At 41.2% G+C, this 27352-nt stretch overlaps 1 protein-coding gene across 1 annotated transcript in view; it reads right to left on the bottom strand.

Annotated features, from left to right (window-relative positions):
• TENM4 (teneurin transmembrane protein 4) overlaps nucleotides 1–27352 on the bottom strand; it is a 445069-nt gene that overhangs the window by 162120 nt on the left and 255597 nt on the right. The window contains exons 8-10 of the mRNA XM_063305935.1: nucleotides 5263–5433; nucleotides 1583–1797; nucleotides 681–891 (exon numbers count right to left, since the gene is read on the bottom strand). Of these exons, the coding sequence (XP_063162005.1) occupies nucleotides 681–891; nucleotides 1583–1797; nucleotides 5263–5433 (597 nt within the window). The remainder of the gene's footprint in view (nucleotides 1–680; nucleotides 892–1582; nucleotides 1798–5262; nucleotides 5434–27352) is intronic.

The raw sequence follows: 27352 nt of genomic DNA, 5'->3' as shown, positions 1-27352 counted from the left end.
CTTACACCTCTGGCCATGTTGGCTAGCTGGTAATACTAGAAGTTGTAGTCCAGTACAACTTGAGAATGCCAAGAATCTGGGGTGTTTTACAAGACTAACAAAATAGTAGTCTTTGAACATATGAGGTAAGGCAGAAAGATGGTTAGATCAGCCTGATGCCTTGTACGACTGTATCTTTTATTTTTGACATGTAACTGCTTATGACGTTATCCACCTTAAGTGTGCCACTAGAACAGCATATAAAATGAGTAAACAAAGAAAACAAATAAGTAAACCCAGTCCCAAAACCGACTTGACACACTTGTTTCACGCAAAATGTTACTCCAGTGTTTTCTAACTGCATCAACTTCAGATGTGTGGACTTCAACTCCCAGAATTCTCATCAATGGCCATGCTGGCTGTGGAACTCTGGAACTTGAAGTTCACACGTCTGGAAATTGACAAGGTTAAGAAACTATTCATTAGTCTATAATGCAGTTGGATAGCCTGAGGTTTGGTTTGTCCTGGAAAGCTAGCCTTTTGTCTTGTTATGTTGTATGAACTAGACTATCAGCTTAACTAGCCATCATACCCTTTATTTTTGTGGCTATTTCATGTGTCGAAGACAGTAAACATCTTTTTGTTGACCCACAGTTAGGATCCGACACACTGAACTAGCTAAAAAAGATAGATGTCCTTACCAACGGTGGTGGTGAGAAAGGAGACCACCTCAGATTCTTTCCCATCGTTATAAAAGGCGAGGTGCCACATTCCAGAATCCAAATACTGAATAAATCCTGTCTCATGGCTGGCCAATGGCACAAAACCCTTCTGTTGCCGCTGTGGTCCTTCCAGACTCCTGGCTTCCTGAGTCAGCAACCTCCGTCCGTCCAGCAGCTCGACAAAGTCAAACTAGAACACACACAAATTGGAAAAACACGTGTGTTGAAACCAAGACCATTCTAATATGTTCAGGTCCTGGTTACTCAAATCTGTAATTAGATGTTACATTTTTAGTGTATTTTGGTAAAGATAACATTCTTTTTGTTATGCTGATTTGACTTCAATGCTGGAATTCCCCTATCGAAATGCCCTGTCGTGCCCCTGGATATTTGGAGAGAAGTGTTAGTGAAAAATGGTAGCATCACTAAATGTCTGAAAGATAGAAAGTAAATTACAAAATATGTATTCCCCTCCTGTCAGCACAGGTGGATCCACACCTGAAAGATGGCCTGTTCTATTTCCCATCATCTAAAGCATAGAGACGTGAATACATGACAGGGCCTTCTCAGTGGTGATACCCAAACTCTACAGCCATGTGACAAACATTATGAACCCTTTAGAAATATCTGAAATCTTGTCTTACTGCAGTGTTTCTCAACCCATGCTGGCTGGGGAATTCTGGGAGTTGAAGTTCACATATCTTAAAGTTGCCAAGGTTGAGAAACACCGCTTTACTGTGATTTACCTTGTGATCTGAGCTTCATCTAAGTCTTATTAAGAGATAATATAAAACAGTATATTGTGTCATGTGTTCAAACCATGGGCAGTTATCATTCCACTTTTATCTGCTTTGGGCAGATCCCATCAGAATCCACCTCACCTGAGTGTGTGAAGGAGGGAGTCCTTTCCTGCCATAGATCCCAACTAGAGCTGATTTTCCCAAGGAAACATTGAACTTCAAATGCACAGGGTGGTCAATGAACACCTGAGATCTCCAAAATACACTGGGAGGGATCTTCTGTGTGACTCGTCTCCCAACATCAATCTCGCCGGTGTCTATAAAACTGTCTTCGGGAAAAAAAGTACTGGGCTTTCCTGCTGAGATATAGGAAAATAAAAGAAAATCTTGGATTAAATGGAGATTCTCTTAATTTAAAAATTCTCTCCTTTTTGGACATCCAATGCATTTTTAACCAACCTGAGATGCTGTACCATCATTTCTAATCTTCTATTCCTTTGGAATTTTTATTAGCAAGACTATTTTTAAAAATGTTTTATACTAAATAAATGTTATTAGACATCTTCTCTCTGCTGTTATTTTTATGGTTTTTTCCGGAGTGAGGTAAGCAGATGTATGTACTAAGGCCACCTTCAACTGATATTGCTGTTCTTATTAATATAGGCCGTCTTTATCTAGGAAAGTATATTTTCAGAAAGAAAAAGAATAGAACATTACCTATTCAGACAATTACAATTAGTTTTACTTATATGAATTCCTTGTGTGTGTGTGTGCGTGTGTGTATGTTGTTTCTTATTGAAAAAGTAGGGAAAATGAAATAAAAGCCACAGAGGAAAGGGCACATAGATATAATAGCTAATTTTTCTTCATATCTTTGTACTGTTTGCATCTTCTCATTATTATCCTTTCCTCCCAACTAAAAAACAATGTTTTGGACCTTCCCAAGGCCACCTTAGGCTCTTCTCTACAACCATTTTAAGCTATTCAATTTATATCACCCCACCCCCCGAGGATGCTACGCTTCACCGGGCAACTTTGGGGCCAACATATTCATATGTTTCTGCAACTTGGTGGTTTCTTGACATCCGCGATAGCTCCCCACTGATTTGTAGATGGCTATATTTGAGCTCACAAGGATAGCCATTCATCCTTGAACTTCAGAAATACATAAAGCTCACAGAAAGATCAACTAAACTTCTAAACTGGTTCCAAGTTGGAGTCAGCACTGTCATTTTCTTCCCTTTTTGAAAATAAATGCAAGTGGCATTCGGAGAATAAAGAATTAAAATGTTCTCTCCAGCCACTGTCTTTTTATATAGCCAAATTCCCTGACAATGGATGCTTAATGGCAAGAATTTTGATTAGTAGTACATTCTTGTAGCCATAACATAAAATATGTTATATTCTAGATAGTAAAAGTCTACTTAAAACTTAAGTGATTCCATCTGTTAGGAAGTTAGCACGAATTCCCCCCTGTGGATAGATTAGCTGCTTTGGTGTTACTTTATTTAAAATATGTGTGGTATTCGTGGATATGTGAACATCCAAGTGAGAGAAATACCTTTCAGTACAGGGGGTGGAATTTGCACAAGCAATGACTAGAAATTGCTGCTGCTCCAGAAAGAACTAATAATGGAAGTCCAATCCCACCCACAATAAAATAAGCAATAGATGTCATTGTAGTACCCCTGAATTCACCTTTCAGATATTTAAGATTCAAAAATCAAGTATCTATAGAGGATCCTTTCTGGGTTTTGAGCGAGCTCCTGAACTAAGTGTGTACCTTCTGACAGGGAATTAAGTCCAAACAGTAACTCCTTTAAAATATATGGATGCTTGACTAAGAACCCACTGGTTTTTACAGGTGATACACTGAGCAATCTTTTGTCTGATTGTGTGTATGGTGTGTGGCAGGATCAAGGACAAGATCTGGGTGCACAGCATCTAATCACTTCTTGGCTTCTGATCTCCTCCTTGCTGGAGAGAGATCAATTCAAGAGGCAGCTTCACCATTAACCAATTAATGGGATCCATGCCATTGATTTATGTCCCATTTTTAACACAACAACATCCTTTATCATGCTGGTGGATGACTTTTGGTGGGAGAGAAACAAAAGGAATTGTAATGTGCTAATTTTCCTGGACAGAGCAATGGCTTTCTATGCAATGGACCACAATATTTTTTTAGACCTTTGGGGTTGAAGATTAGAGATTCTGCTGCTGTTGGTTCTCATTTCCATATGTTCTCCCTGTTGGATGTTCTCCCTGCTGGATCATGCAGAGTGGCCAGATTCTCTCTCTCTCTCTCTAGCTGCATGATGATCATGGATGAAACCAGAGTCTGATCATTGAGATCTGAACTATAAATAAAGCCATTACTAAAAACAAAAACACCACCCCAATGGATTCTTCAAGTACATGTGATTGCTATCTACATATGGCTCTGAAGTAATAGTTGAGTTCTACACATTTCAGTTGTGACACAGAACATATGGAGAACAGAGAGCAGGTTTTAATTCAGCTGGACATCAACATGGAACACAAGGTTCTTATTATCACAAACTTTTCACTTGTATGAGGAGAAAGTCTGCTTCTCTCATGACGGAAGAAAATCCTGTGTTTTACTGAAGTACACAATGCTTAGCTTTAAGGAAAGACTGGATTTTACCTCTTACAAGATTCTCCTAGATGCCATCATAGACTGTCAAGCTGCCAGTGTTTTTCCTAAGCAAAGGTTGGTTTAACGCAGTTCAATAGCTGCCAGCTTACTACGTTCAACCAGTACCAATGTCTTCTGGCATCCAGAGGAAGCCAGATAAATTTTAGAAAACATGGAGTCTTCATGGACAAGAAGGGATAGAAATGGACAACTTCCAGATATTAAGTTCAGGCACTTGCACAAAAGTAATTGTGCTTGGTTTTGCTTCTAGTGAATATTTAGGATAAGAAGGTACAGTATAAGAAAATGATAAAATTAACTCATTTCAACAGGAAATGTTCTATAACTTGTGGGGGGAGGGTGAGAAAAGAGACATAAAACATGCATCTGTTTTGAACTGCTATGGGAAATCGGTCTCAAATTCCAATTCTTGAAATTCATGTTAAATATCATGGTTAAGTGAATGTATAAGAATCCAACAGGAAATTGTGGCTTTTAAATGACAGTATGGAGAAAAAACAAAAACTTTGTATTTCATCCAACAGCAGTGTTTTGATAAAAAAAAACTTGAGGGGGTCACACGGGGAAAAATTGAGAAACATTAATTTATTTAAAATTAGGGTTTAGCTTTTCCACTGATTTCCAAAATGGAATAATTCAGAATATGGACTCAAGATAGCAAGTTATGATGACTTGTGGTTTCAGGGAGCTTTTAATAGTATTTTGGCATTAGGTATACCTCTACCAACAAAAACTCCATGGAAAACAACAACAATGAAGAGTAATTAAGCCCGAAATATCAACATTCGGTATCCCTGTGGGGAAAAAAAGGAGCGTTAAAACAACTATTTTAAATTATCAACACATGTCTGACAGGGCAATGAAGAGAGGAGAATTTTGGAGGAAAATACAGTAAATAAATGTATATGAAAGATATTTTCCCCTTGATGGATGGCTCTGGACAGATCACTGTGTAATAATGCATATTTCGGTCAGCACTGGAAGGGGGACAGATGGAGACGTGGGTGCACAACTACTGACTCTAGAAAGTTCTAGAATGGAGTGACGCTGGAGGGAAAGGCAGTGATGTTATGAGGGTGGATCTCTGGAATTCAGAGGCAGACACAGAGGACTCACAACAAGGACAACACACCAACCGTACCTTCGCCGGCTCCTTTGCCTTTCCTCTCAGGTAACTCTAACCCTGTGCCCCCTGAGGAATACAAGGAGACGTCTGTTGGCATTGGCCAACTGCCGGCTGTATCTTCCGTGATCTCATACATCTGCCCTTCCATCGGCTGCAGGTGCCAGTTTAGGCCAAACAGGTGCATGGCTGCGGTGAGCAACGAGAAAAGTCATCTTTGGGGTGGGATTTGTTTCTTCCCCGAGCAGAATTTTGAAATTTAAAAAAAACAGTGCTGGAGTAGCACATCTGATCCCTTAGGATTCCATAATCAGCATTAGGATTTCTCTTGGAAACATTTCAAGGCATTTGTTTTGATAGATAAAGGTGTTGGTGGCTGGCATCTAGGATAACCTCCCTCAGTTGGGTTTCCAGATAAGGTGGGGCTTCAACTTCCAGAATTCCTCCATATTGTGGCCAGAAGCTAAAGGACAGTTCTAGATGATGCAGTTCCAGCTCATTAGAGGAGAACCAGCATGCTGTAGTGATAGACTAGGAGCAGAGAGACCCAGGTTCTAGTTCATCCTCCACCAGAGGCCATTTATTCTTGCTCAACCCAACAGCCACTGTGATGTGGTAGACAAGGTATTGAATTAGGGGTGAGTAGATCAGGTTCTAGTTCAAAATCCGCCATGGATGTTCCCTCAGTGACATCTCTCTCTCTCTGCCCATCCTAAGAATGTTGAGGGGAAAAATAGGAAGAGACACTGAGCTTAATTCATTGCCTTAAGCTCCTGAATTAAAGGTGGGATATCAATCAATCAAATACAGATCTCAGATTGGGAAAGTCTAGCCTATTTTTTTTTCATGGCTGGCTTTTATGTTCCTAACCTCAATTTGTGAGAAAGAGGACTACATTCTTGATATTTTTAAGTCTGTGGCATGAATGGGGAAAGTAGACTTTCATGTTGGTGGATTACAATGCCAAGCAGCTATAACTAGGGTAGCCAATGTTAAGAGATGTTGGGTATTATCTGAATGGCCACAGTTTTCCCACTCATGGCATGGATACTCCTCCCTCCCAAGTCATCACTTTTTAGCACAGGTTATGGTTAAGAAAATTGAAGGATAAATCCAGGAAGACATAGTTGGCCCAGATTTTCTCACATGGGCATCCCCTTAATGTGTTGGAAACTTTGAGCACGCTAGCTGGAAATGTTGGCTCTTCATCCCTGTAGTATATTGTGTATTTGCCAGATTTGGACACTAAAGGTCTCTTGTAATGTTAACACCCTTAAGCCTAAACTACAACTCTTGAACTCCAGACAATATAGCCAATGTTATGGGATGCTAGTTGTTGTTAACCAACATGTGGAGGGCTATGGACTTTCTACAACTGTTTTAGAAGTTCAATCAGAGTTGTTGTTTAGTTTCACAATGCACAATGTATCTGAGATCATGATATGAATTATCTTGGCCAATTAATATCATCCACCATGTTTTCTGCAATAGTCTAGGTGCATACACTGAGCAGAGGGTGGTCTCCATGGTCCAAATGGCCTCTGTCAACTCTAGGATTTATAACTCAGAGCCAGAGTGAGGTAGTGGTGAAGATACTGGACTAGGAACAGGGAGGTTCAGGTTCCAGTCCTCTCTCAATCACAGAAACTGCCTGGGGTCTTTGGGGAAGTCCCTCCCTCTCAGCCCTAGAGCCAATACGGCATAGGAGTGAAGGTTCTGGACTAGGAGGAGGGAGACCTACGTTCTAGTCCTCTGTTAGACATGGAAGCCAACTGGGAGATTTCGGATCACTCCCTCTCTATTCAGCCCTAGCCTGAGAAGTAAAAAAAAAAATCTATCTATCAATCCACACTGGATCACTGTGGTAGATTACAATGAAGAGGTCTTCATCCTGCAATGGTTTACATACATACATGCCTGCATGCATACATAAAAATTCCCTTCTCACCCATATGGATGGTATGTGTCTTCCTCAGCTTTGGGTTTGCTACTGAGTTCTCTACTCAGTTGAGAACTCAGCCTGGGAGTTTGAGGGCTCTACGCAGGATCTTGGCTGTTCCTAGCACTGCACTCTTCTGGACAGAGAGCTCTGAGGTTGTTCCTGGGATCTGCTGGAACCACTCTCCCAGCTTGGGGGTCACAGCCCCAAGTGCCCCTACCACCACTGGGACCACGTTGGCCTTCACTTTCCACACCCCCTCTAGTTCCTCTTCAGGCCCTGGTACTTCTCCAGCTTCTCATGCTCCTTCTTCCTGATGTTGCTCTCACTTGGCACCGCTACATCGATCACCACCACTATCTTCTGGTCCTTGTCTACGACTGCAATGTCTGGTTGATTGGCCAGTACCTGCCTGGTGGTGGATGGGGCAAGAGGCTCAGAAGGGACCCTCCCTAGTTTCTCAGGCTGTAAAGGAGATGGAGGGAGATTTGTACTTTCAGACTTGCAAGATTCTGTTACTGTAGCTTTACAATGAAGAACTGTAGAATGAGCTTATCTGGTCATGTTTCCTGTCTGGTCTACCTGGTAAGGCTGACAGTCTGTCTCTTCTTTGGGGGGTATTTCTTGATTGCCCAGTCTAGTCTGTAACACTGAGATTTTTTTGATGGCCTTCCAGTGCTAAACAGCCCCAGCCTGCTTAGCTTTTTCAAGATCAGCCAAGGTTGGCTAGATGCCTCCACCTTCTATGAAGCTGACAGAAGCAGCGATGCAACGTCTCTCAAGAATTTACAGCATTACAAGCATCACAAGAGAAGGAGTCAAATGCCAGGAGTACCACTGCAATAATATTAAGTAACAGCAACACTGGATACAGTACTCCAGCTCCCATCACTAGCAAGGGATGATATTTTGCCTGTTGCACAAGGGATATAGCAAAGAGAAATAAACAGCGTGAACATTGGTGTATAATGTTTTCTTTACACGTTAAATTAATACAGCAAAATGTGACAAGATTAAATAAGCCAACAACTGTGTAACAAGCAGCAGCAAAGCTAACACATAATTGGTGGTGCAGGCAGGAGGGGAGAACTTTATTACTTAGCTATAAAGATGACATTCCAACTTTATTTCCCAACCTCTAATTCCCGCACATAGCAAGAACGCCATCTCTGGCTAATCTATGCTGCATGTTTAAAGCAATGTCACCCCTGCTGATATGTGTCAGCCATCCGAGGGAGTTCAGACAGGAAGCATGCCCAGATGAACTAATTCTACTTTAATTAAGGTTATATTAACAGAATCTTGCAAGTCTGAAAGTACATTTCTCCCCCGTTGCCTTTACAACCCAAGAAACTAAGGACAGTCCCTTCTGAGATGTCTGCCACACCCCATTCCTTCTGCAGGCTAAGCTGTCTCTTATCTGACCCTTTCCCTGGCTGCGGCTATTCCCCCTGTCTCCCAAGGTCATTCCCACATACCATTACAATATGAGAGCGGATGCTCAGTTTCAAAGAGCTCATGATCGACAACATAGTCATGAGGTAGACCTGCCCAAATTCCTCCTCAACCTCCACCAAAGACCCTAAAACTGGTGATCTTGAGAGATCATCAGTCTATTAGGAATTGTTTCTACCCCTGCTCCACAATGACATCCATGGGTAGTAGTGACCTAGAATTGGAGAGCTGGGTAATGAACACCAATAATTCAGGAACCTTCTGAGATCTTGTGAAATCTGTGGGCTACATCCTAAAAGGTTTTGGCTCCATTAACCCCTCCCTTTGTGGGTATCTGTTTGAGTATCACCAGCTATCATTTTACCAAATTTACTTTATTAAAGAAGAAAATAACAGTGGTGGAAAGTCCCGGCAATGGAGGTCTCAGGTTTAAAGCCAGGATGGTTTTTCTATTACAGGTAGAAATAATGAAAAATGTATTTACAAATGCTTCCTGGCTGCAGCCATTCACCATGCCCTCAGTTACAAGAATACAGAGCTGAGGACTGGAGAAAGAATGGTAAGGGCTGTAGATGTTATCAAAGTCCTATTGCTAACTTCAGGCTCCAGGTTTCAGCTAGGACAATGGTTCCAGGGCTCCAGTTAGGATGATGCTTAAATGAGCTATCTAGCTGTTGTAAACTGGGAGACAATCTCATATATGGCATTTTAATAAACTAAATCCAGGCCAAGTTCAAACTAGCAATCTGAGGCAACCCATTCTGGAACTCTGGCCCCATGGTGGCACCAAGTCACCCAATGAGGTTCTGTAGCTGATGTCTCCCCAGTCCTAAATCCAGTATGTTTATCTTGGTTGTTCCTTTCCGCCTTCTCCAACTCAGGTCAAGGGAATGGTGTGTGTGTGTGTGTGGAAAAGCTAAGGCAAAAAACACATGGGTTTGTTCAAAGCCAGATGTGTTGTTTTATACTTCTCAGTGAATACAATCTAACACCCAAACTGTTTATTATTCCCCAGAACAATACATTTCTAAAATCAAGGAATGAGACGACACTGTAAAAAAACTGTTTTTTTTCCAGTAACACAGTGCGTAAGTATGGCATATTCAGAAGGGCCTGTTTATGTAACCCAACATTGCCTACTGCAACCATAGAAGAAAAGTCAAACAGCTTCCTGCATCATTTTTTTCCTCTCTTCTCCCACATAAACATTTCATATTTAATCACAATCCAAACTTCCCTTGGGGCTCTCTCCAGTTCAGACTGGCTACCCGCTCCACTTGCAATGGCATTTGCTGATTAACACACAACACACAACACACAACACAAACCCAGCTTATATGCTGCGTCCTTCAAGAAGGAGTGCAGTGGTGTTACCAACTAGTCTATTCCACATAATTAAGAGCAGTGAAAAGGAAAGGAAACCATTCCCAAAGCTCGGGGCTGTTTATGAAATCTTGCCAGATTTGGTCAAGCAATCCAGAAAACGAATAGGCGCTCCCCAAAAGGGGGAAAAAATCAAGCTTACAATCATCTCTCAAGAGGTCTGAGTTTTAAGATTTCATCGCAAAGTAAAGCTCACCTAGAATGGGAAGACTAGCTACCCATGTCAAATCTCTCAATGGCTCAGATATCACACCAAACCATGGTTTGGTTTATTCACTGTTTAGAAACCAGGAAAAAGACTTTTTAGAGTCCAGAGTCACTGAGAATTGGGCGGCATACAAGTTTAATAAATTATTATCATTATCATTATCATCATCATCATCATCATCATCATCATCATCATTATCATTATCATTATCATTATCATCATCATCATCATCATCATCATCATCATCCCTACTTGTCCAGTTTAGTTTGTTATTCTTTTCAGCACGCTTAAGAAACATATTTCCACTTCTTTCGCCAAGGAGCCTTTAGCTGTGAAGAAAGTGTGGGAATCATTGTTTGTCAATTTGGACCTGCAAAACTATAGATAGCATGAAACAGTTTGTAAGCACAGTTTTCAATCATGCTGGTTTGATGCCTCTGGCAACTGAAGTTGATTCAGACTCTACACCAAACCATATTTAACTATGATTTGGTGTCATCAGAAGACCCCGATGTATCAAAGGGAGTTCTCCTACCTTGAAAAGATGCATGTTTCCAATAAATTAATTCCTGAAAATGTACTTTAAATGGAAATGTCACACAAGTTTCCAAAGAGAACGCAATCTATCTGAAGTGTGGGTTTTCTGGCAGGTCTACCATCCAAGTTCTACCCAGGACCTTCCCCAAAAGAGCAAAAAAAACCCAACCCTGTCTTCCCAACAATGTTGCTCAGACTTGGCTTAAGCCATTTACTCCAGCAGTGAAGATCATAAATTTGTTCTGTCCTCTGCCAACCAACAGAACTTTCCTCTGCGAATGAAAAGACATTTTTGAATAGCTAAGAACTCCTAAAAGCTAAGTGGGAGCTTGGAGATGGGTTCCCGATGGTCTCCCTTGAAACAACCTCAGCCTGAACCAATCAATGACATTTCCTTGGCCATTTTTCTTCTCTGCAAGATGTAAATAAAGGCACTCAAAGCACAAACACCTTCTTCCCAGTATTTTCCACCTCACAGGCAACACTCAATAGCTTTTTCAGCCTCCACTGAAGAATTGCCATCTCCTGAAAGAGCACAGTGCAATTAAAATCCATTTAAAAAGAGCTCGATGTTGCTCCACTATGCAGCTTTCTACAGCTTAAAGCTCCTCAGCACATACCCTTTTGTGTGGCTACCCTTCTCTCTGCTAATTGAAACTACTTTATTTTCTCTTATGTGCCCGTGGTGCCACTGGATTTCAGCTGAACTGATTTTTATGCAAAGCGCCCAAATGCACCCTTCTGCAAAGATGAGAAAGGATGCCATATACAAAGAATCCTTATTACGATCGACAAAAGGAGCACGCCAAGGCAGAAAGTGATCCGTAATGGCCAGATTACAGGAATGTTACCTGTTACGGTCTCCGATTTTGGAGCAGAACCCAATCGGGAGGATCAGTGAACAGAAGTAGCTTCTGCCTGAGAAACGAGATGAAGGGAATGTCTAGACCAGCCTTTCTCAACCTTTTGAACCTGGAGGAACCCTTGAAATATTCTTCAGGCTTCAGGGAACCCCTGCGCATTCAGGCTCAAATAGAGGCCAGAAGTCACAAAATTATTATATTCATTTCATGTGTGAAAGGTCCCCTGTGCAAGCACCGAGTCATGTCTGACCCTTTGGAGGGATGCCGCTTTTGCAACATTTTCTTGGCAGACTATAGAGTGGGGTGGTTTGCCGTTGCCTTCCCCAGTCACCACCTTTCATGTGTAGGCCTATCTATATGCATTCACAGTGTTCTTAACTGACCTCTTTCATGTGAAGTTGCCCGAATTAGAAATACTTTTTAAAATAAATCATGATCTCCCAGGAAACCCCTAGTGACTTCTTGCAGAACCCTAAGGTTCCACAGAACCCTGGTTGAGAAACCCTGGTCCAGACCTTTTTGCCTCCCTTCCAAACATGCTACAGAGGGTGTCCAAATTTCCCCCTCTGGACTTTGAAGTATGTGTTGGAAAGGGAAGACTGGTTGCATGGGCAGATACCACTCATGCAGCACAGATTTGTCCAACTTGCCCTAACTTGTCTTCTTCCATAACTGCTGGGACCTCCTGTCCCAGCACTCCTAGAAAGATGGACCAAGCTACTGAATGGAGTTTTTCTGGGATTTCTCACTGTAATGCAACTAGAGGATCCAGGCTGGGGGAGTCTAGACTGATAACATCTGTTATTGGCCATCTATCTTGAGCTCAAAATTAGACTTCAGAAAATACGCTTCCTGATTAGTTTCAAGCCACCCAATGGCGACATGATAGACAACAACAGAGGAGGAGGAAAATCCATCGTCAGCAGAATAGACAAGAGAGGGGAAGAATACTAGTAGGAAATGAGAGTGCGTGATGGGTAACCAAGATGGTTATTTAGATGGCCGAGAAAATTGACTCCTTTTAGGACAGGTTGATGGAGTGAGGGTGTTAGCTGATGAATGATTTTGATAGATCACCACAAAGAGTAAAGACAAGACATGCTTAGTGAGGCATAAGAGGCTCCTTTTGATGGCAGGAGATTGAAGAGAAATCCACACAAGTCAGCAGAAAAGAGGAAGAATTGAAGGGAAGAAAAGGAGGAGGGGAAAGAGAGAGAGAGAGAGATGCTTACAAAACCACACGCACTGCTGGCCTTTTATTAGCTTGTTGACTTGTTTGAGCTGGGTAAAGGAAATGTAATTTTTGTTAAAAAAAAAAAAAAAAGCAGAGCAATTAATTACAAAGTTTGAAATTGAGGGCCTGTGTCAAAAGTCTTGGGCTTGGGACAGTAATGGATTTCTAAGTTGGTGCCGAACCAGGTATCCAGAAAGATCACCGGATGCTGGCAGAAGGGTCAGCATTCTTTGCCAATGCGCCTTGTTTAGCATTTCAGGGAAACAATGCTCCCCAGTCTTCCAGGTTGAGCATCTGAGCTTCAACCAAAGCAAACTACCAAATAAAAGGCATTTTCACCGACAGCATGCATGCAGAGAGCATCGGGGACAAATTCCTTCAGTGCAAAGATGACGAATCATGCATTGTGGTATCACATTGTGATATATTTGCATGCAAGTATGTAAGCCACATGGTTTGCATTGCAACATCACAAAACATTTTGGCATTTGACCCCCGCCCTTGCAGATGCCCATATGCACATGTGTGTAGCTGTGGATACACGCATGTATCCTCATTGTGTGCAGCCTGAATCCTGAAAATACTTTATATTTGTCGTATGATTTGGACAACAGTAGAAGGAACCAAGAACAATGTTGGTCTCCCACCAGCAAATAATGGTACAAATGAACAAAATGCCTACCTTCTTTGCTCAGCTGAACATGTAGGCAGAGATCCCTTCCCCTTGCCCCATTTTACTGATTGTACTTTTAATACCAAGCTTTCCAAGAAAAACGGCCAGAAGGGGAGTTAATACAGAGTCGACTTTCCTATTTCTTCTGTTCCAAGTGTCAGATTTTTAATAGTTTAGGTTTTCTTTTTCAATAAGTCATTATTTGTTTAATGTGTTTGTCAGGCAGAAAGGTGGGATGTAAATATTTTTAACTCCACAGTTTTTACGTTCTGTTAATATCATGTAATGGTTTTAATAACTGAGAGCTGCTTTGGGAATATTCTTTAGTGGGAGAATGGCATAGAAATGTGTTAACTGTGCAGAAGACCAGCGCACCACCAGCATTTCCCGTCCCCACAGCTGCCCCCAAAACAAAATATGTATTTTCTTTTTCTTATTCTTGTTGTCCCTGTAGTTCTCTTTTGGATTAGAAATACTAGCTTCCACCACGTTTTATTCCAGATTGATTTTACCTCAAGGAGGTGTTTTGTTCACCATTTTGAAGCAAGTTTAATAGCAACGATCAAGATAATTACTCCTAACGCTCTCTCACGCTTTCCTGGATGAAATAATGTGATTTTCCTGGATGAAATTTTGGAGGCACAGAATTTCTGGGAATGTAATTCTATTTTGGAGAGGACCTCTGATGCTGTCCCAGGAAAGAGATTTGGGGGAAGATGGAAGAGCAGCCAAAGGGCCAATCCTTCAGCAGTTTGCTATAGACAGCAGTAGCTATGCTGGATCCTAGGGAAGAAGAATGATAAAACAAGTGAAAGATTTTATGGAAATAATACATGTTGGATGCCCTAGGATTTTGGCCCCAGCATTCCACCAACGAAGTGCTAAGAGTTGATTGGTTACGTGCCATGAACTTGTTGTCAACTCTTAGAGACCACACAGACAGATTTTCTCCATGATGATCTGCCCCTAACTTGATCCTTCAGGTCTTCCAATGGTGCCCTCATAGCCACTGTATCTGAGTCCATCCACCTTCTTGCTAGTCTTCCTCTTCTTCTCTTTCCTTCCACTTTTCCCAGCATTAGAGCTTTTTCTAGAGAGTTAGGTCTTCACATAATGTGTCTGAAGTAGGATAATTTGAGCTTGATCATTTGTGTCATGAGTGAGAGCTCTGGGTTGATTTATTTGGTGATCCATTGGTGTATTTATTTTTTGCTGTCCACCATATTCTCAGCAGGCTTCTCTAACACCATAGTTCAAAAGTGTCTATATCAGTGTTTCTCAACCTCAGCAACTTTAAGATGTGTGGACTTCAACTTCCAGAATTCTGGGAGTTGAAGTCTACACATCTTAAAGTTGCTGAGGTTGAGAAACACTGGTCTATATCCTTCCTTTGCTGCTTCTGCTTCAGGAGATTTCTTATGAGCAAGTGTCTCACCATCCTGGAACAAATAACTATTTTGAGACTTTACTCAGGAGAAAGCTACCTGGGATGCTGCTTAAACTGCAGGTGTGGGAGGAGGATGTCCCTTTCCAATGCTTATTCAAATCACACTTCATAAAATTTAGCATACCTTATGGAAGAACTCAGTGTTTGGGGGTTTAAAGTTTTAGGGTTCCAAAAATATGGGGCCATATGGGAATTTCTTTCAAGTTAAGTGCTTGAGTCAGATTGGCAAAGACTGCACTAAATTGTCCCTCTAAAAATAAGTCTCATGGTTATATCATCAACTGTCTTCTAGGAATCCTTTCAAAGCAACTAAACAAGTCGTAAAAATCACATCTTGCAACAGCAAAGTCTCTATCTGCACCGGGCCAAAAATTGTCACTGGAGGGAATGCACAGGTAGTCCTCACTTAACAACCATTTGTTTAGCAACCATTCAAAGTTACAACGGCGCTGGAAAAAGTGACTTATGACCAGTCCTCGCACTTAAGACTGTCACGGCATCCCCATGGTCATGTGATCAAAATTTGGGTGCTTGGCAACTGGCTTGTATTTATGATGGCTGCAGCACCCTGGGGTCACGTGATCGCTTAAGCGAACCATGCAGTCGTTAAGTGAATCATGCGGTTCCCCATTGATTCTGCTTGTCGGAAGTCGGCTGCGACCTTCAGAGTACATTTAAAGCGGAGACGCATTTTTATGAGTGTCTGTCTTCTTGTTTCTGAATTTGAATCCCTGATGAAGAGAGAGCCTTTCACGGAGGAGCTAAAATAAAGAATATTGCACTGCTCATCTCCCCACTTGAATAGCTATGCATATAAAGTGAATAAAAAAGGACATTTTGCAATAGAGAAGGCACTCTAATTCTGACATGCTTTGTTACTCAGTTTCTGAACTTTCACCAACTGAATGACAGACCTCGTGAGGTGGTTGTTAGTGTATTAGCCAGCCCAAAGAATCAAACTAAAAATGCTTATATAAAATTTATAGTTCCTTCACTGGCTTATATTAATGTAACTGTAGTAACAGACTGGGGAACATTTCCCACATCACCATAAGTTAGCTTTTAGCCATTTTATTATACTGGAATCTTTCACTGTTGGGTTTATCAATGCTAATAAATCTTGGATTGCTTATCCTGTAAGTATGGTGACCATATGTCCTTTAAGTTCTTTATTTCAGAAAGCTGTCCTTTGGATTGAGTTATTTTCCAAAACCTCACTTTTGTCCTTTATTTTGGTCAGTTAATGTTTACCACACAAACGGTACCACTTAATGCACAGTCTGATAGCAGGAATCCTTTTTAATACTTGATTCTTATGACTTCATAGCTTTTCATGCTTTTTAGATATTTTTATTAGAATATGTGTTCAAGAGCTTTGCTCTTGAATTTTCTTTTATAAAGCAAAGTTATAAACATAAACAATCAAAACGTTTTATCCTTACGAGCCTGTTTCAAATTTGTCCCCTTTTCAGATTTGTCCTGTATTTTTTCCAAGAAAACTTGGTCACTGGACCTATAAGACCCTTCTTACTAAAGTATTTTCCCATCTAGATCTTTTTACAACAAGAAACATATTATTTCCTAATCTCTACCCTGGCACGTTTCTCCACGATCATCCATTACTACTTGGTCCCATTGCACCTCTAAATGGAGTTTTAATTTGTATATATTAAAAAGGAATTGTCCCGTTGGGATATTTGCTGTAATTAGAAAAAACCAGGGAAGGCAGATTTTACAGGGAGCATCCTACCATGCTTAGTAATTGCTAAAATAAAGGACTAGTCTGTTATGGTCAGTATAAGTTTAGGTGTATTACTTCATTAGGCAACTTGTAATTTGTGGAAAAGGAAAACTGTTAACTGATGAAGCATGATTCCTAAACTCAATGCATGTATACTTAATATCCCAATGCCCCCGAGGTATCTATCAGAACATATCCTATGAAATCACCTCACTCCATTTATCCATGTTATCAATATACTACTATAACTCCCTTTGTGTTCATCTGTTTGCCTGTTTGTACCCTCAAGTTAGCCCAAACGGTGCATTATACCATAACAATTTTTGAATCAAGGTACCTAAAATCTGCTAACTTAAAGAATGCATAAAAAATCTGGGACCCATTAATCCTGTGGAGTTGAAATCTCCATGATGTTCAGACCAGCTTCATTTGCAAAGCTGTGGCCGTTGCAGCTTCCCCGTGGTCACATGATTGTGATTCCCGATGCTCCCTGCCAGCTTCCCACAAGCAAAGTCTATGGGGAAGCTGGCAGGAGGTTGGAAGTGGCTCCCACTCCCACTGTTTTTTTGCCTGCCCGTGGTTGTTCTGTTTCTCTGTTTAGGCAAGTAAATGTTGACTTATTATTGAAGTTTGTTTGCCACTACAATTATTTTTCTATTTATGATAGATACTCTTCTTAGATGATCATGGGACCATTGAGCATTGGGGTAAAAAAAATATGGTCAGCCTAAAATTTAATGTTCATTCTGGTCACATCAGGCTGCACTACCTTTCTCTCAAAGGATGACCCAACAGGACACAGGGCTGTCTAGTTTATTGTATTTCTGTGTAACTATTCTGAGACAAAACTCAGCCATGAAGTTACTTTTCTCCTATTGCTTAAGTCTTCCAAATAAGTTTTTTTGCGGCTGAAGAATAAGATCTTGCACTTCTCAGATACAAGGGTAGGAGAAATCTGTACATGTGTAGAAAGGATAGTAGCTGATTAGTAGGTTTGGCTACAAACCCTCCAAGATTCTCTGCTCACCAGACAGAATATATCATAGGAAGGTATTCTGTTAGAAGAGCAAAGGAACTACAGGTAGTCCTCAGTTAACGACCACTCATTCAGCAATCATTCAAAGTTACGACGGCGCTAAATGAGTGGTACTTATAACCGGTCCTCAACGTTCCAACTGTCCCAGCTCCTCCGCAGTCATGTGATCGCAATCTGGGCGCTTGCCAACCGGTTTGGCTTATGACGGTTGCCGTGTCCCACGGTCACATGGTCACCATTTGCGACCTTCCCTGCTGGCTTCCTACAAGCAAAGTCATGGGGGAAGCCAGCAGGGAAGGTTGCAAGTTGCTCTGGTAAGTCACCCCCACTCCTGCTGCTTTCTCCTGAGAAGCCTGGCTATGGAGTATGAGGGATCTTGCACTCTGTAGTGTGCACCTGGCTGTGCTTGTGTGGCACCACTGCAGCCACCTGTGTGCCCTTCTGCCCCTGGTAGCACCCTCCCCACGCCACTTACCTGCCCGCCAGCCTGCTTGCAAGCCACCCAGGACTCACGACTTCCTGTTGGCTTCCCCACTGACTTTGCTTGTGGGAAGCTGGCAGGAAGTTGCGAGGAGGTCCTCGCTTAAGGACCCACAATCCTTGCTTAACAGCAGCAACAAGGACTGCCGGGATTGCCATCACTAAGCAATGCAGTCCCATGATGTGTCACTTTATGACCACATTGCTCAGCGGTAGAAATTCCAGTCCCAGTTACCGTTGTTATCCAAGGACTACCTGTAGGCACTCCACAGTTAATCAGCTGCATTTCATATTGCATTGGAAAAACTTGGATAAATACATGAGCTGATCATCTAGAAATGCTTTTTAACAACATAACAGTGTGATAAAATTTGAACGTCTGGCATCTTAAAGACTAATAACTATAGTATAGCCTAAGATTCATTGTTCCTATAACAATGGAATCTCACATCATTTTCTCTTCTGATTTTTTTCCCAGTTGGGACTAAACAAAGATGGCATGATTTTTATAGTATTGAAAGTGCTTCCTCCCGTTGTGTTGATTAGATACATTTTGCAAAAAGTTTATTTATTCAACTGCCATAACTGTTTCTATTTTGACGGTCTAAATAGACACTATCAGTCATTCAAATCCTACTAGCGGTCATGTTATTTACGACTACCTGGTGAAAGTCTCACCCCATGAATAACACATGTGACCAAGAAAGAGAATAATATTAAAGGTGTTTTTGAAGCAAACCTACCTGAGCCTTTATTAAGGAAAAGAGTTGTCTTCCACCAAAATCAACAGCTTTGATTTGAAAGGCAAGGAGAAACAGGAGGATTTCCCCAAGAAGGTGAGGAAATGGGGGAAAGTAAAGTAGAAAAGGGACAGGGAGTGAAGCCATGAAAAAGTGGAGGAAAGTTAAGGTTACACAAACTAACAGGATCTGAAAATTCACGGGGAGAACTTGGTCCAGATTTAGAGCAATGGAGAGAGAAGGGTTCTGTTGTGCAGTAACATGTAAGATGGGACCAAGGCATGAAAGCCAGTGAGCTAGATTAGTGATCCTGAAGAACAAAGATCTAATGAATGAGAATTGTTCAGAGGGAGGAGAAATTTACTGCCTGAGAAGATTTGGGCTGAAGAAAATGGAGGAAAGGCTAGCTAGAAGTGGCAGCCCTATTTAGCCGTGAGACCCATCTTACTAATAAAAGTAGGTGGGACTCAATTGGATAGAAGATAGAACAAAGCTGAGAAACTGAGAGCAGAATGGAGACCACAGGAGGACTGGCACACTGCCAGGACTGAAGGGGAACCAGGAGCTGGTGAAAGAATTTAATGTGGAAATACATTCGCCCCAAGACAAAGGAGGAGGGGGGTTGTTGGGGGTGAGTTACACGCAGCAAGAGAATGAGCATTCCTGTTTTGTCTTTCATCTGAAACTCTTGGAGCTCAAATCGATGCCAACTGAAGGTTTACTGTCATATAATGAGAAGCTGACCCCCAAAATGCAGCAGATGTTCCCGACACAGAAAGCCCTTCCCTGAGCTGGGAGGGGTTGGCCCAAGAGCGTCTGAGAAGGGTGTTTCTGCAGAAAAAGCCATCAGGATAAGATGTTTTACTCCAATGGGTTTTGTGCAAATGAGTGTCAACTGTAAAACACTTTTTTTTTTAATTAAAAAAAAAAAAGGAAGTTAGAGCAACATGGGATGCGGAAAGGAGGGTAGAGAAAGAGCAAAGTTTTTCTATTCTTCACACAAAGTCTGGCAAATTGTTACAAATGAACCCAAGCCTGGGAGGGCTGATTAAGCAGCTGACATTGTGAAATTAATGACGTTCCCTTCTCCCGAGACCCCGAGTAAAAATCCAACACAGGGCACTGGAGAGACATAAATCCAGGGAAATGGGACAGATCAGCATTAAGAGCCCTATCGATAACCAGCTGGTTCAGGCCAGGTTGGAAATAGATGCCGCAGAGAAAGTGGCAGCAGCTCATTCAGGCTGATTTTACTTCTGGAGCACAATTCCCATGCTCCCAATGGCATTTCGGTGGCAAGTCAACCACACACATTATCACAGGGTTTGCTCCTTGCTCTGACAGTTCTGCACCGTGAGCCAGCTTACACGCTAAGTTATTGTGTCCCTCCCATGCCTTTGCTGCCAGATTGTACTACCAATATATTCAGGATGCTAAAAAGAAGTTAAAAAAAAAAAAAAAAGAGGTTGAAGTGAGTTAAAACCGTTCCAGAACTTCTGATCTGGATCCATTAAACTAAAAACAAGGTTCCTGGGAAAGGAAGTGAGAGGGTCCCATGGAGATTTAAGAGGAGCTGGGTGGACGTGTCAAAGAAGGCTAGAAAAAGCCAAACATTGTCTTCTACAGAGCTGAGATTTCAAAAGAAGAAGTGGAAAGAATATCCAGCATCACGAAGGGCAGTATTTGGAAACCAACAGGGATCCATTTCAGCATTCCAAAACCTTCCAGAACCATTTCAAGGGGGGCGTCTTCAACAGAGGAAAAGATCTACTATGAAACCACGAGATTATCATTTAGTGGGAAATTTGTCTTTATCACTTTGGATTTGAATCAAGCTAGTGGGTTCTTTATTCCATGACATGTGTTATTGATACTCGGTTCTTAATGATGACCTTACTTCTTATATTTAAACCTCCACGCAATTGTCACACGGAGTTCTTACTGAATTCCATGTAGTTTTCACACAGAGTTCTTATTTTATTTCATTCCGACCTCAATCTTTGCCATTTCTTCTTCCTCCTCAGCTATTTTATTAGATTCTTACCAACTTAAGCTAATATTTCATGTATCTCGTGAACCGGATTTTATTCCATGGAAGTTTATGCTACAATGACGGGTTAATGGACCATAAGGAAATTGTTTAGACTGCGGTATCGACTGTGGTAACCAGCCATTTGTACTGGCTGTTAGTGCACATAAACTCAGGTTACTATCACACTTACACAACACTTTAACAATCTGAAAACCCTGAAACAACTAAGATGGAAAGCGCGTGAACTTTACAGAACTGCGATTGTTTCAAATTATGTCCATCATCCTACTATTTATCTCCGTTGGAACCTCTGGACTCGCATAACTATGTGGTTAAAGTGAGAGAGGGCTGGCTCTTAAGCTTTCAATCAAAGATGGTTAAGAAAATTCAAAGATCTGTTTCTTCATAGGAACATATGAATGTAATGTGGTTTCTTTTCTTTTGTGCAGATTTAAACGGGATTGAATAGTTATGGGTAATAGTTACCCTTCCTTTCCCTATGTTTTCCCTTTCCTAATGATTGTTCAGTTTTTTAAAATCATGCAATGAAAAATCATGATAAAAAACAGACAATACCACAAAAATCCACAAAAAAGCTTTGGGGAGCACTTAGCCTCGGGGGTAAGCATCAAAGTATTTCCATTTTACAACAGATTATTTCAAAAGGTGGCTACTATTAAAAGTAGGGACACTTCAAATGACAAGGGTATTCCCTTACAATAGATCTTCTGCTGTGGTGTCATCAGAAGAAACCAAAATATAGTACCTTCTGTTTTTTTTCTTTTTAAATAGGCATTAACTTCTGTCTTAGCACTGCTTATCACAGTATTACCACTTCTTCAGACATGGTGTTGCAACAAAAATAGGAGATTAAAACAAAGTGTGCTCAGGAATTTTACAAAGTCGGTATAGATACCCACCACCCGTAGAGAGTCACATACAACTCACAGCAACTTATTCTTACGACCCCACGTGATTATTCAGCCTTGCAAAACAGTGAAAACCACCATTCTGTGAAACATTTTCTCTGTCCCTTTCTGTGACTTTGTTTGTTTGTTTATGCCTACAACAAGAATTAAAATTCACCACAGCACAGTCACCAGCATGAAATAAAGATAGTGGCTTTGGAAGAGCCCTTTCCAGAAGTTATTAAGAACTGTTAAAAAAATATTTTTCAGCACTTGTGGACATAAGGCCAAACCAAGCTGTGGAATGAAAAATAGAGCAGGTCATATCCTTGCATTTCTTGTTAAAAGCTTATTGTCAGCCCCCTACCAGCCTTCATTTTTAGCTAAGGTTTTAGAACCAAGGATTTATAATGACTGTTAAAACAAATCCCTCATGACAAGTAAATTTAAGACTACAAGATGTACATTCTGAACAATCTAGAAATAGCTTGGTGTTATTGGCCACTCTGCTCCCACATTACGTACAGAAGGTCTAGATCAGTGTTTTTCAACCTCAGCAGCTTTAAGACGTGTGGACTTCAACCCCCAGAATTCCCCAGCCAGCATGCTGGCTGGGGAATTCTGGAAGTTGGCGTCCACACGTCTTAAAAGTTACTGAGGTTGAGATACACTGGTCTAGATGATGGAAGTATTAACTCCACCTACTCTCTAGTTTGAAAGACACAGTTTCCCCCCTCAAAAGTTCTTAAAAGATCAATAATAGAAGTGTTGTTTTATCAGTCTTCTTTGACCTTGCATTCTCCAGCTGTGTTATGATGTTGTAACTCCCAAAATTTCTAACCAGCATGGCTGATCCATGTTGCTTCCTGATTGTGGGTAACCTTTTCTTATTATCTTTTTTATACTTTAAAATTAGAAAAAAATCCCATGAACCCCTTGGAGATCACTAGAGGATGTTTGCCTTGCTGCCAACCCTAAATAATTTTTATGGTTTAGGAATAATTTTCTTTTTCTCCTTTACTTCTTTATGCCTCTGTGACAAGGTAGAATATAGGGAAGGTACAGGATAGCATAGTTGCTGGTTAATTTTTAAACAAAGAAATAAATGCACTTTTATTAAATAACAGAAACAACAAAAGCAGAAGCCCTGTTGAAGCCATGGAAAAGGAAACATTATCCGGGAGTGGCTCAGGCTGGTTCATCCCAGACTCAATGGAGTGTAAGAGGCAGGGAAGGTAAAACACAAGCAGATGTGCAAGATTCTGTTACGATAGCTTAACTCATTAAAGTTTAGTTCTAATCTTCCTGTGAGTCAGTTTCCTGATCTGGTCTACCTCATAGAGCTGACAACAATGTATTGATTGTCAGTCAGTACTGACTACCTTGGTACTACAAGCAGTCCTTGACTTATGACCACAATTGGGACCACAACTTCTATTGCTAAGCGAGGCGGTCATTAGTGTCATGACCTGTATTGCTGTGGTCGTTAAGTGAATCACATTGTTGTTAAGCGAATCCAGACTCCCCCATTGTCTTTGCTTGTTGGAAGCCAGCTGGGAAGGTTGCAAATGGCAATCACGTGACCCCAGGATGCTGCAACAGCTGTAAATACATGCCAGTTGCCAACCACCTGAATTTTGATAATGTGACCACAGGGACACTGCAACGGTTGCAAGTGCAAGGACCGGTTGCAAGTCACTTTTTCCAGCGCTGTCATAACTTCGAATGGTTGCTAAACAAATGGTTGTAAGTTGAGGACTACCTGTAAATATATTCCTAACCCAATCTCATACTTCAGTGTTTGAACTTCGGTGTTGGAGAAACGACTTCAGAGAATACCATGGACAGCCAAGAAAACAAACAAATGCATCATCAAACAAATCCACCCAGAGTTCTCATTCAAGACACAAATTATCTTACTTCAGACACATTATGCAAAGACCTAGCTCTTTGGAGAAGTTTACAATGGTAGGAAAGGTGGAAGGAAATTGAAGAGGACAACCAGCAAGGTAGATGGAATCAACTGTAGTGGTGACAGGTGCACTGTTGCAAGACCTGAAGGCCAGAATGGAGAAAATCTATCTGTGTGGAGATCCTCCTGGAGAAAATCTATCTGTGTGGTCACTAAGAGTTGACACCAACTTGATGGCACATAAGTGTTGCCATGCTTTGACTGGCAATTCCACTACCCACTGATCCCAATGGCTAAAGATAAATGGGAATTCTGGAAGTTGAAGCCCCAGGATATCTGGGAGATGCTAGGCAGAAGAGGTTGGCATAATACAGAGTAAAACATAAGAGCAATGAATATCTGGAGCCAAGCCACCTGGCAAATTCTAGTAAGGAGTATTGAAATTGGATTTAACTACCTTGAATGCTAGAAACAATAGCCACTTTTGTTCATACAAAAAGATGACAAAGAAAGAACATTAATCCATTTAATCAATATAACCACTAGGGTCTCCAGCAATGGTGCCTACAGATATTTCCTTTGATGTCTTCTAGGTTCCCTCTCCATATTGATTGCTTAATTTTTAAGCTTAAAAATTATTTAAGGAAATCTGGGATGGTTCAAAGCAAAACTTTATCCTCTACCCCCATCTCAATTTCCAGAGATGCCTGTGAGCACCATCTGAGTCCTCCCACAGTTGTGAAGATACAGTCATTTACATGATGCAAGTTTTCCCATCCTTCACCAGAAAAGTACATCACAGTCTATTACTTGTCTTAGAGTGTTGACAATTTACAGTCAGGGGAGAGAGGGGAACAAAAGATGCATTGTTCCAGACCCACATTAATAAAGCACAAAATGGAATTGCAAGAATCCAGAAAAGTGCCAGGCCTCACCTCCTAGTTCCATTTCTTTTTGTTTCTTAGTAACATATGAATACAGCTCTTTCTCCAGGTAGCCTCAACCAGCCACCTTTATTCTTCAAATGATAAATGGAAACATCCCTTTCTGCAGTGCCTAGTGGGGCCGGCTACCAGAAGATACAATGATAGCAATCAATTTAGGTGGCCTTAAAGCCCGAGACAATTTTACTGAGGAAGGTGACTAGGTTTGATAGCTACATATTGCTTTCAACATTAGAGGCACCTGAACCCTTGAGAATCAGTGTCAAGGAACACAACACAAGGTCAAGAGAGGTGCACATCAAAACGGCAGCATTCTGAATTACATGTCATATAGCTTGCAAGTATTTTAGGAGAAGTTTTATCATGAAATGTGGGTGATAAATAATCGTAATACATAAATAAATCAAGGAGGAAAACATGTGGCATTTGTTATAAAGGGGACACAAATAAAGGGGGCAGGAATTATGCTGCAAAATGTTGTTTCTTCTACTCAGGAAGAATCAAAATGTACCTGGACGTGAACTGCGCTAGATCTGCGCCATGATGCTTCCAAGTCAGTTAAATGCTTAAAACTGCCTTTTCGTAAGAGGTGAAACTTGGCTCACATTTTATTGTAAATGGCATTGCTGTGGTTTAGGTTGCTGTGCACCCAACCACGCACACCCCAAATTTCATTAGTTTGTGATTCAATGTCTTGCAAATCCAGAAAGGGGGCTCAATCAATAACCAAGCTGAGTGAATTTGCTAACCCAGCTGCAGAGCACCTTTGCATTGTCTTGCACGAAGGGAAAGCTTGACCCCTGAAGAACTGAGATAGTTAATAACATTATTCGTATAAATCTCAATTCTGTACACATTTCTTTTTAGGTATTAAACCTTATGCATGCTCCCTTCAAGGTTCCAGCATAGCTCAGCAAGTATCTATTTCCAAAATAGAAAGGTTGAAATAGGCAAAGAGGTAGGATTATTCCCCCTCTTCAGAAGAATCCCATTCCCATTCTTCTTTTCTTCCCAGCTTCCTTTCACATAAGCCTATCTAGGGGCATTGGCAGAGGGATCAAAACAATAATAGAATCTTAGGGTTGGAAGGGACCTTCGAGGTCTTCTAGTCCATCCAGGGCAAGACTATCCCAGACAAATGGCTGCCCGATCTTTGTTTGAAAATCTCCATTGCATAATTGTTGTCCCATAAATTCTATCCAGCTCCCCTAGGGATACCAGAATTGAGCTGCAAAGGACTGGATGACCATTAGATGGCAGCTGAGAGATACAGACAACAATGTATTTTCTGCCACCTACGGTTCATTTGGATTAATGCAGCCCAGATCTGATAATCCTTGATCAAGGATATCATGAAAATGCTGTGATGGATTGGCCTCTTTGTCCCAGACTTCACCAAGACTTGGCAAGTTGTGTGTTCTGATGCCACATGATTCTTCTCACAGGTGAGTTAGCAATCGAAATTCAGTCCTGTTTTCTAAGACTCTTTAGAATGTAATATAATTTCAGAACATTAGACCCAATGCTCAACGCTATCGCAGATCATAGATCAGAGAGGCAGGCAGGAAGCACCAAAGGATAACCTAATGCAGTGTTTCTCAACCGTGGCAACTTCAAGCTGTGTGGCCCTCAACTCTCATGCTGCCTGGGGAATTCTGGGAGTTGAAGTCCACACAGCTTGAAGTTGCCAAGGTTGAGAAACACTGACGTAGTGATTCTGTACAGCAAAGACCAGCCCAAACACAAGGATTACAACAGAAAGCAATTGGATGTGGGCTCTTTAGCATCTCCTGACTCTAAGAAAACAAGATCCACGGTGTTAATACACCACCTTGAGCTGCCTACTGTTTCCTGCTTTGGATGGATGTCAGAGCAAGGCAGTCATGAAGGAACTGCAAATCTGACCCACAAGAGCCTGGCAAAGGCCCTGGGTCACCAATAAAACAATGAGCAAAGGAGACCCCAAAATAACATGAACTAATCCAGGGAATCAACGTGTAATGTGGGAATATGTGGTCAGATAAGAGGCAGCTCGGCCCTCAGAAGGAATGGGGACATGGCAAACATCTCAGAAGGGACCCTCCCTAGTTTATTGGGACTGTAAAAGAGACGGGGGACAGACGTCCTTTCAGACTTGCAAGATTCTGTAGAGTAGTGTTAGTACTCATGGTTGGTGATTCTTGTTTGGACCACCTCTAAAGGCTGACACAACCTGGAAAACAACTGAACTGCTTGTCCTTTCTCCGTTTTAAAGCTACTGAATGTTAGGTTGATTTGCCTGCTTTTTTAGTGAAACCTTTACTGTTCCTTTGCTTGCTGAACTGGAAGATCGCTCTTAACGTTTTTCTTCTCATAATTTTATTAAACGTTTTTAAAAGGAAGATAAAAACTAACAGAAACTAATATAAAGTAAGAAAGAAAAAAGAAAGAAAAAGAAAGAAAGAAATCAAAGTGAAAGCCAAAAGTGCAAGAAAGGAAAAAGAAGTTATAGAGAAATAGAAAAGAAAGAAAAAAGATACAAAGAAGTGGCTTCTGATCTTTGCAACAGTTTTAAGTGCAATTATGAATTTGCCTCT

This window comes from Candoia aspera, chromosome 5 (assembly GCF_035149785.1).
Source record: "Candoia aspera isolate rCanAsp1 chromosome 5, rCanAsp1.hap2, whole genome shotgun sequence".
Lineage (NCBI taxonomy): Eukaryota > Metazoa > Chordata > Lepidosauria > Squamata > Boidae > Candoia > Candoia aspera.
Note: the sequence above shows the minus strand (reverse complement) of the source record. Positions and strands in the feature narration are given on the sequence as shown.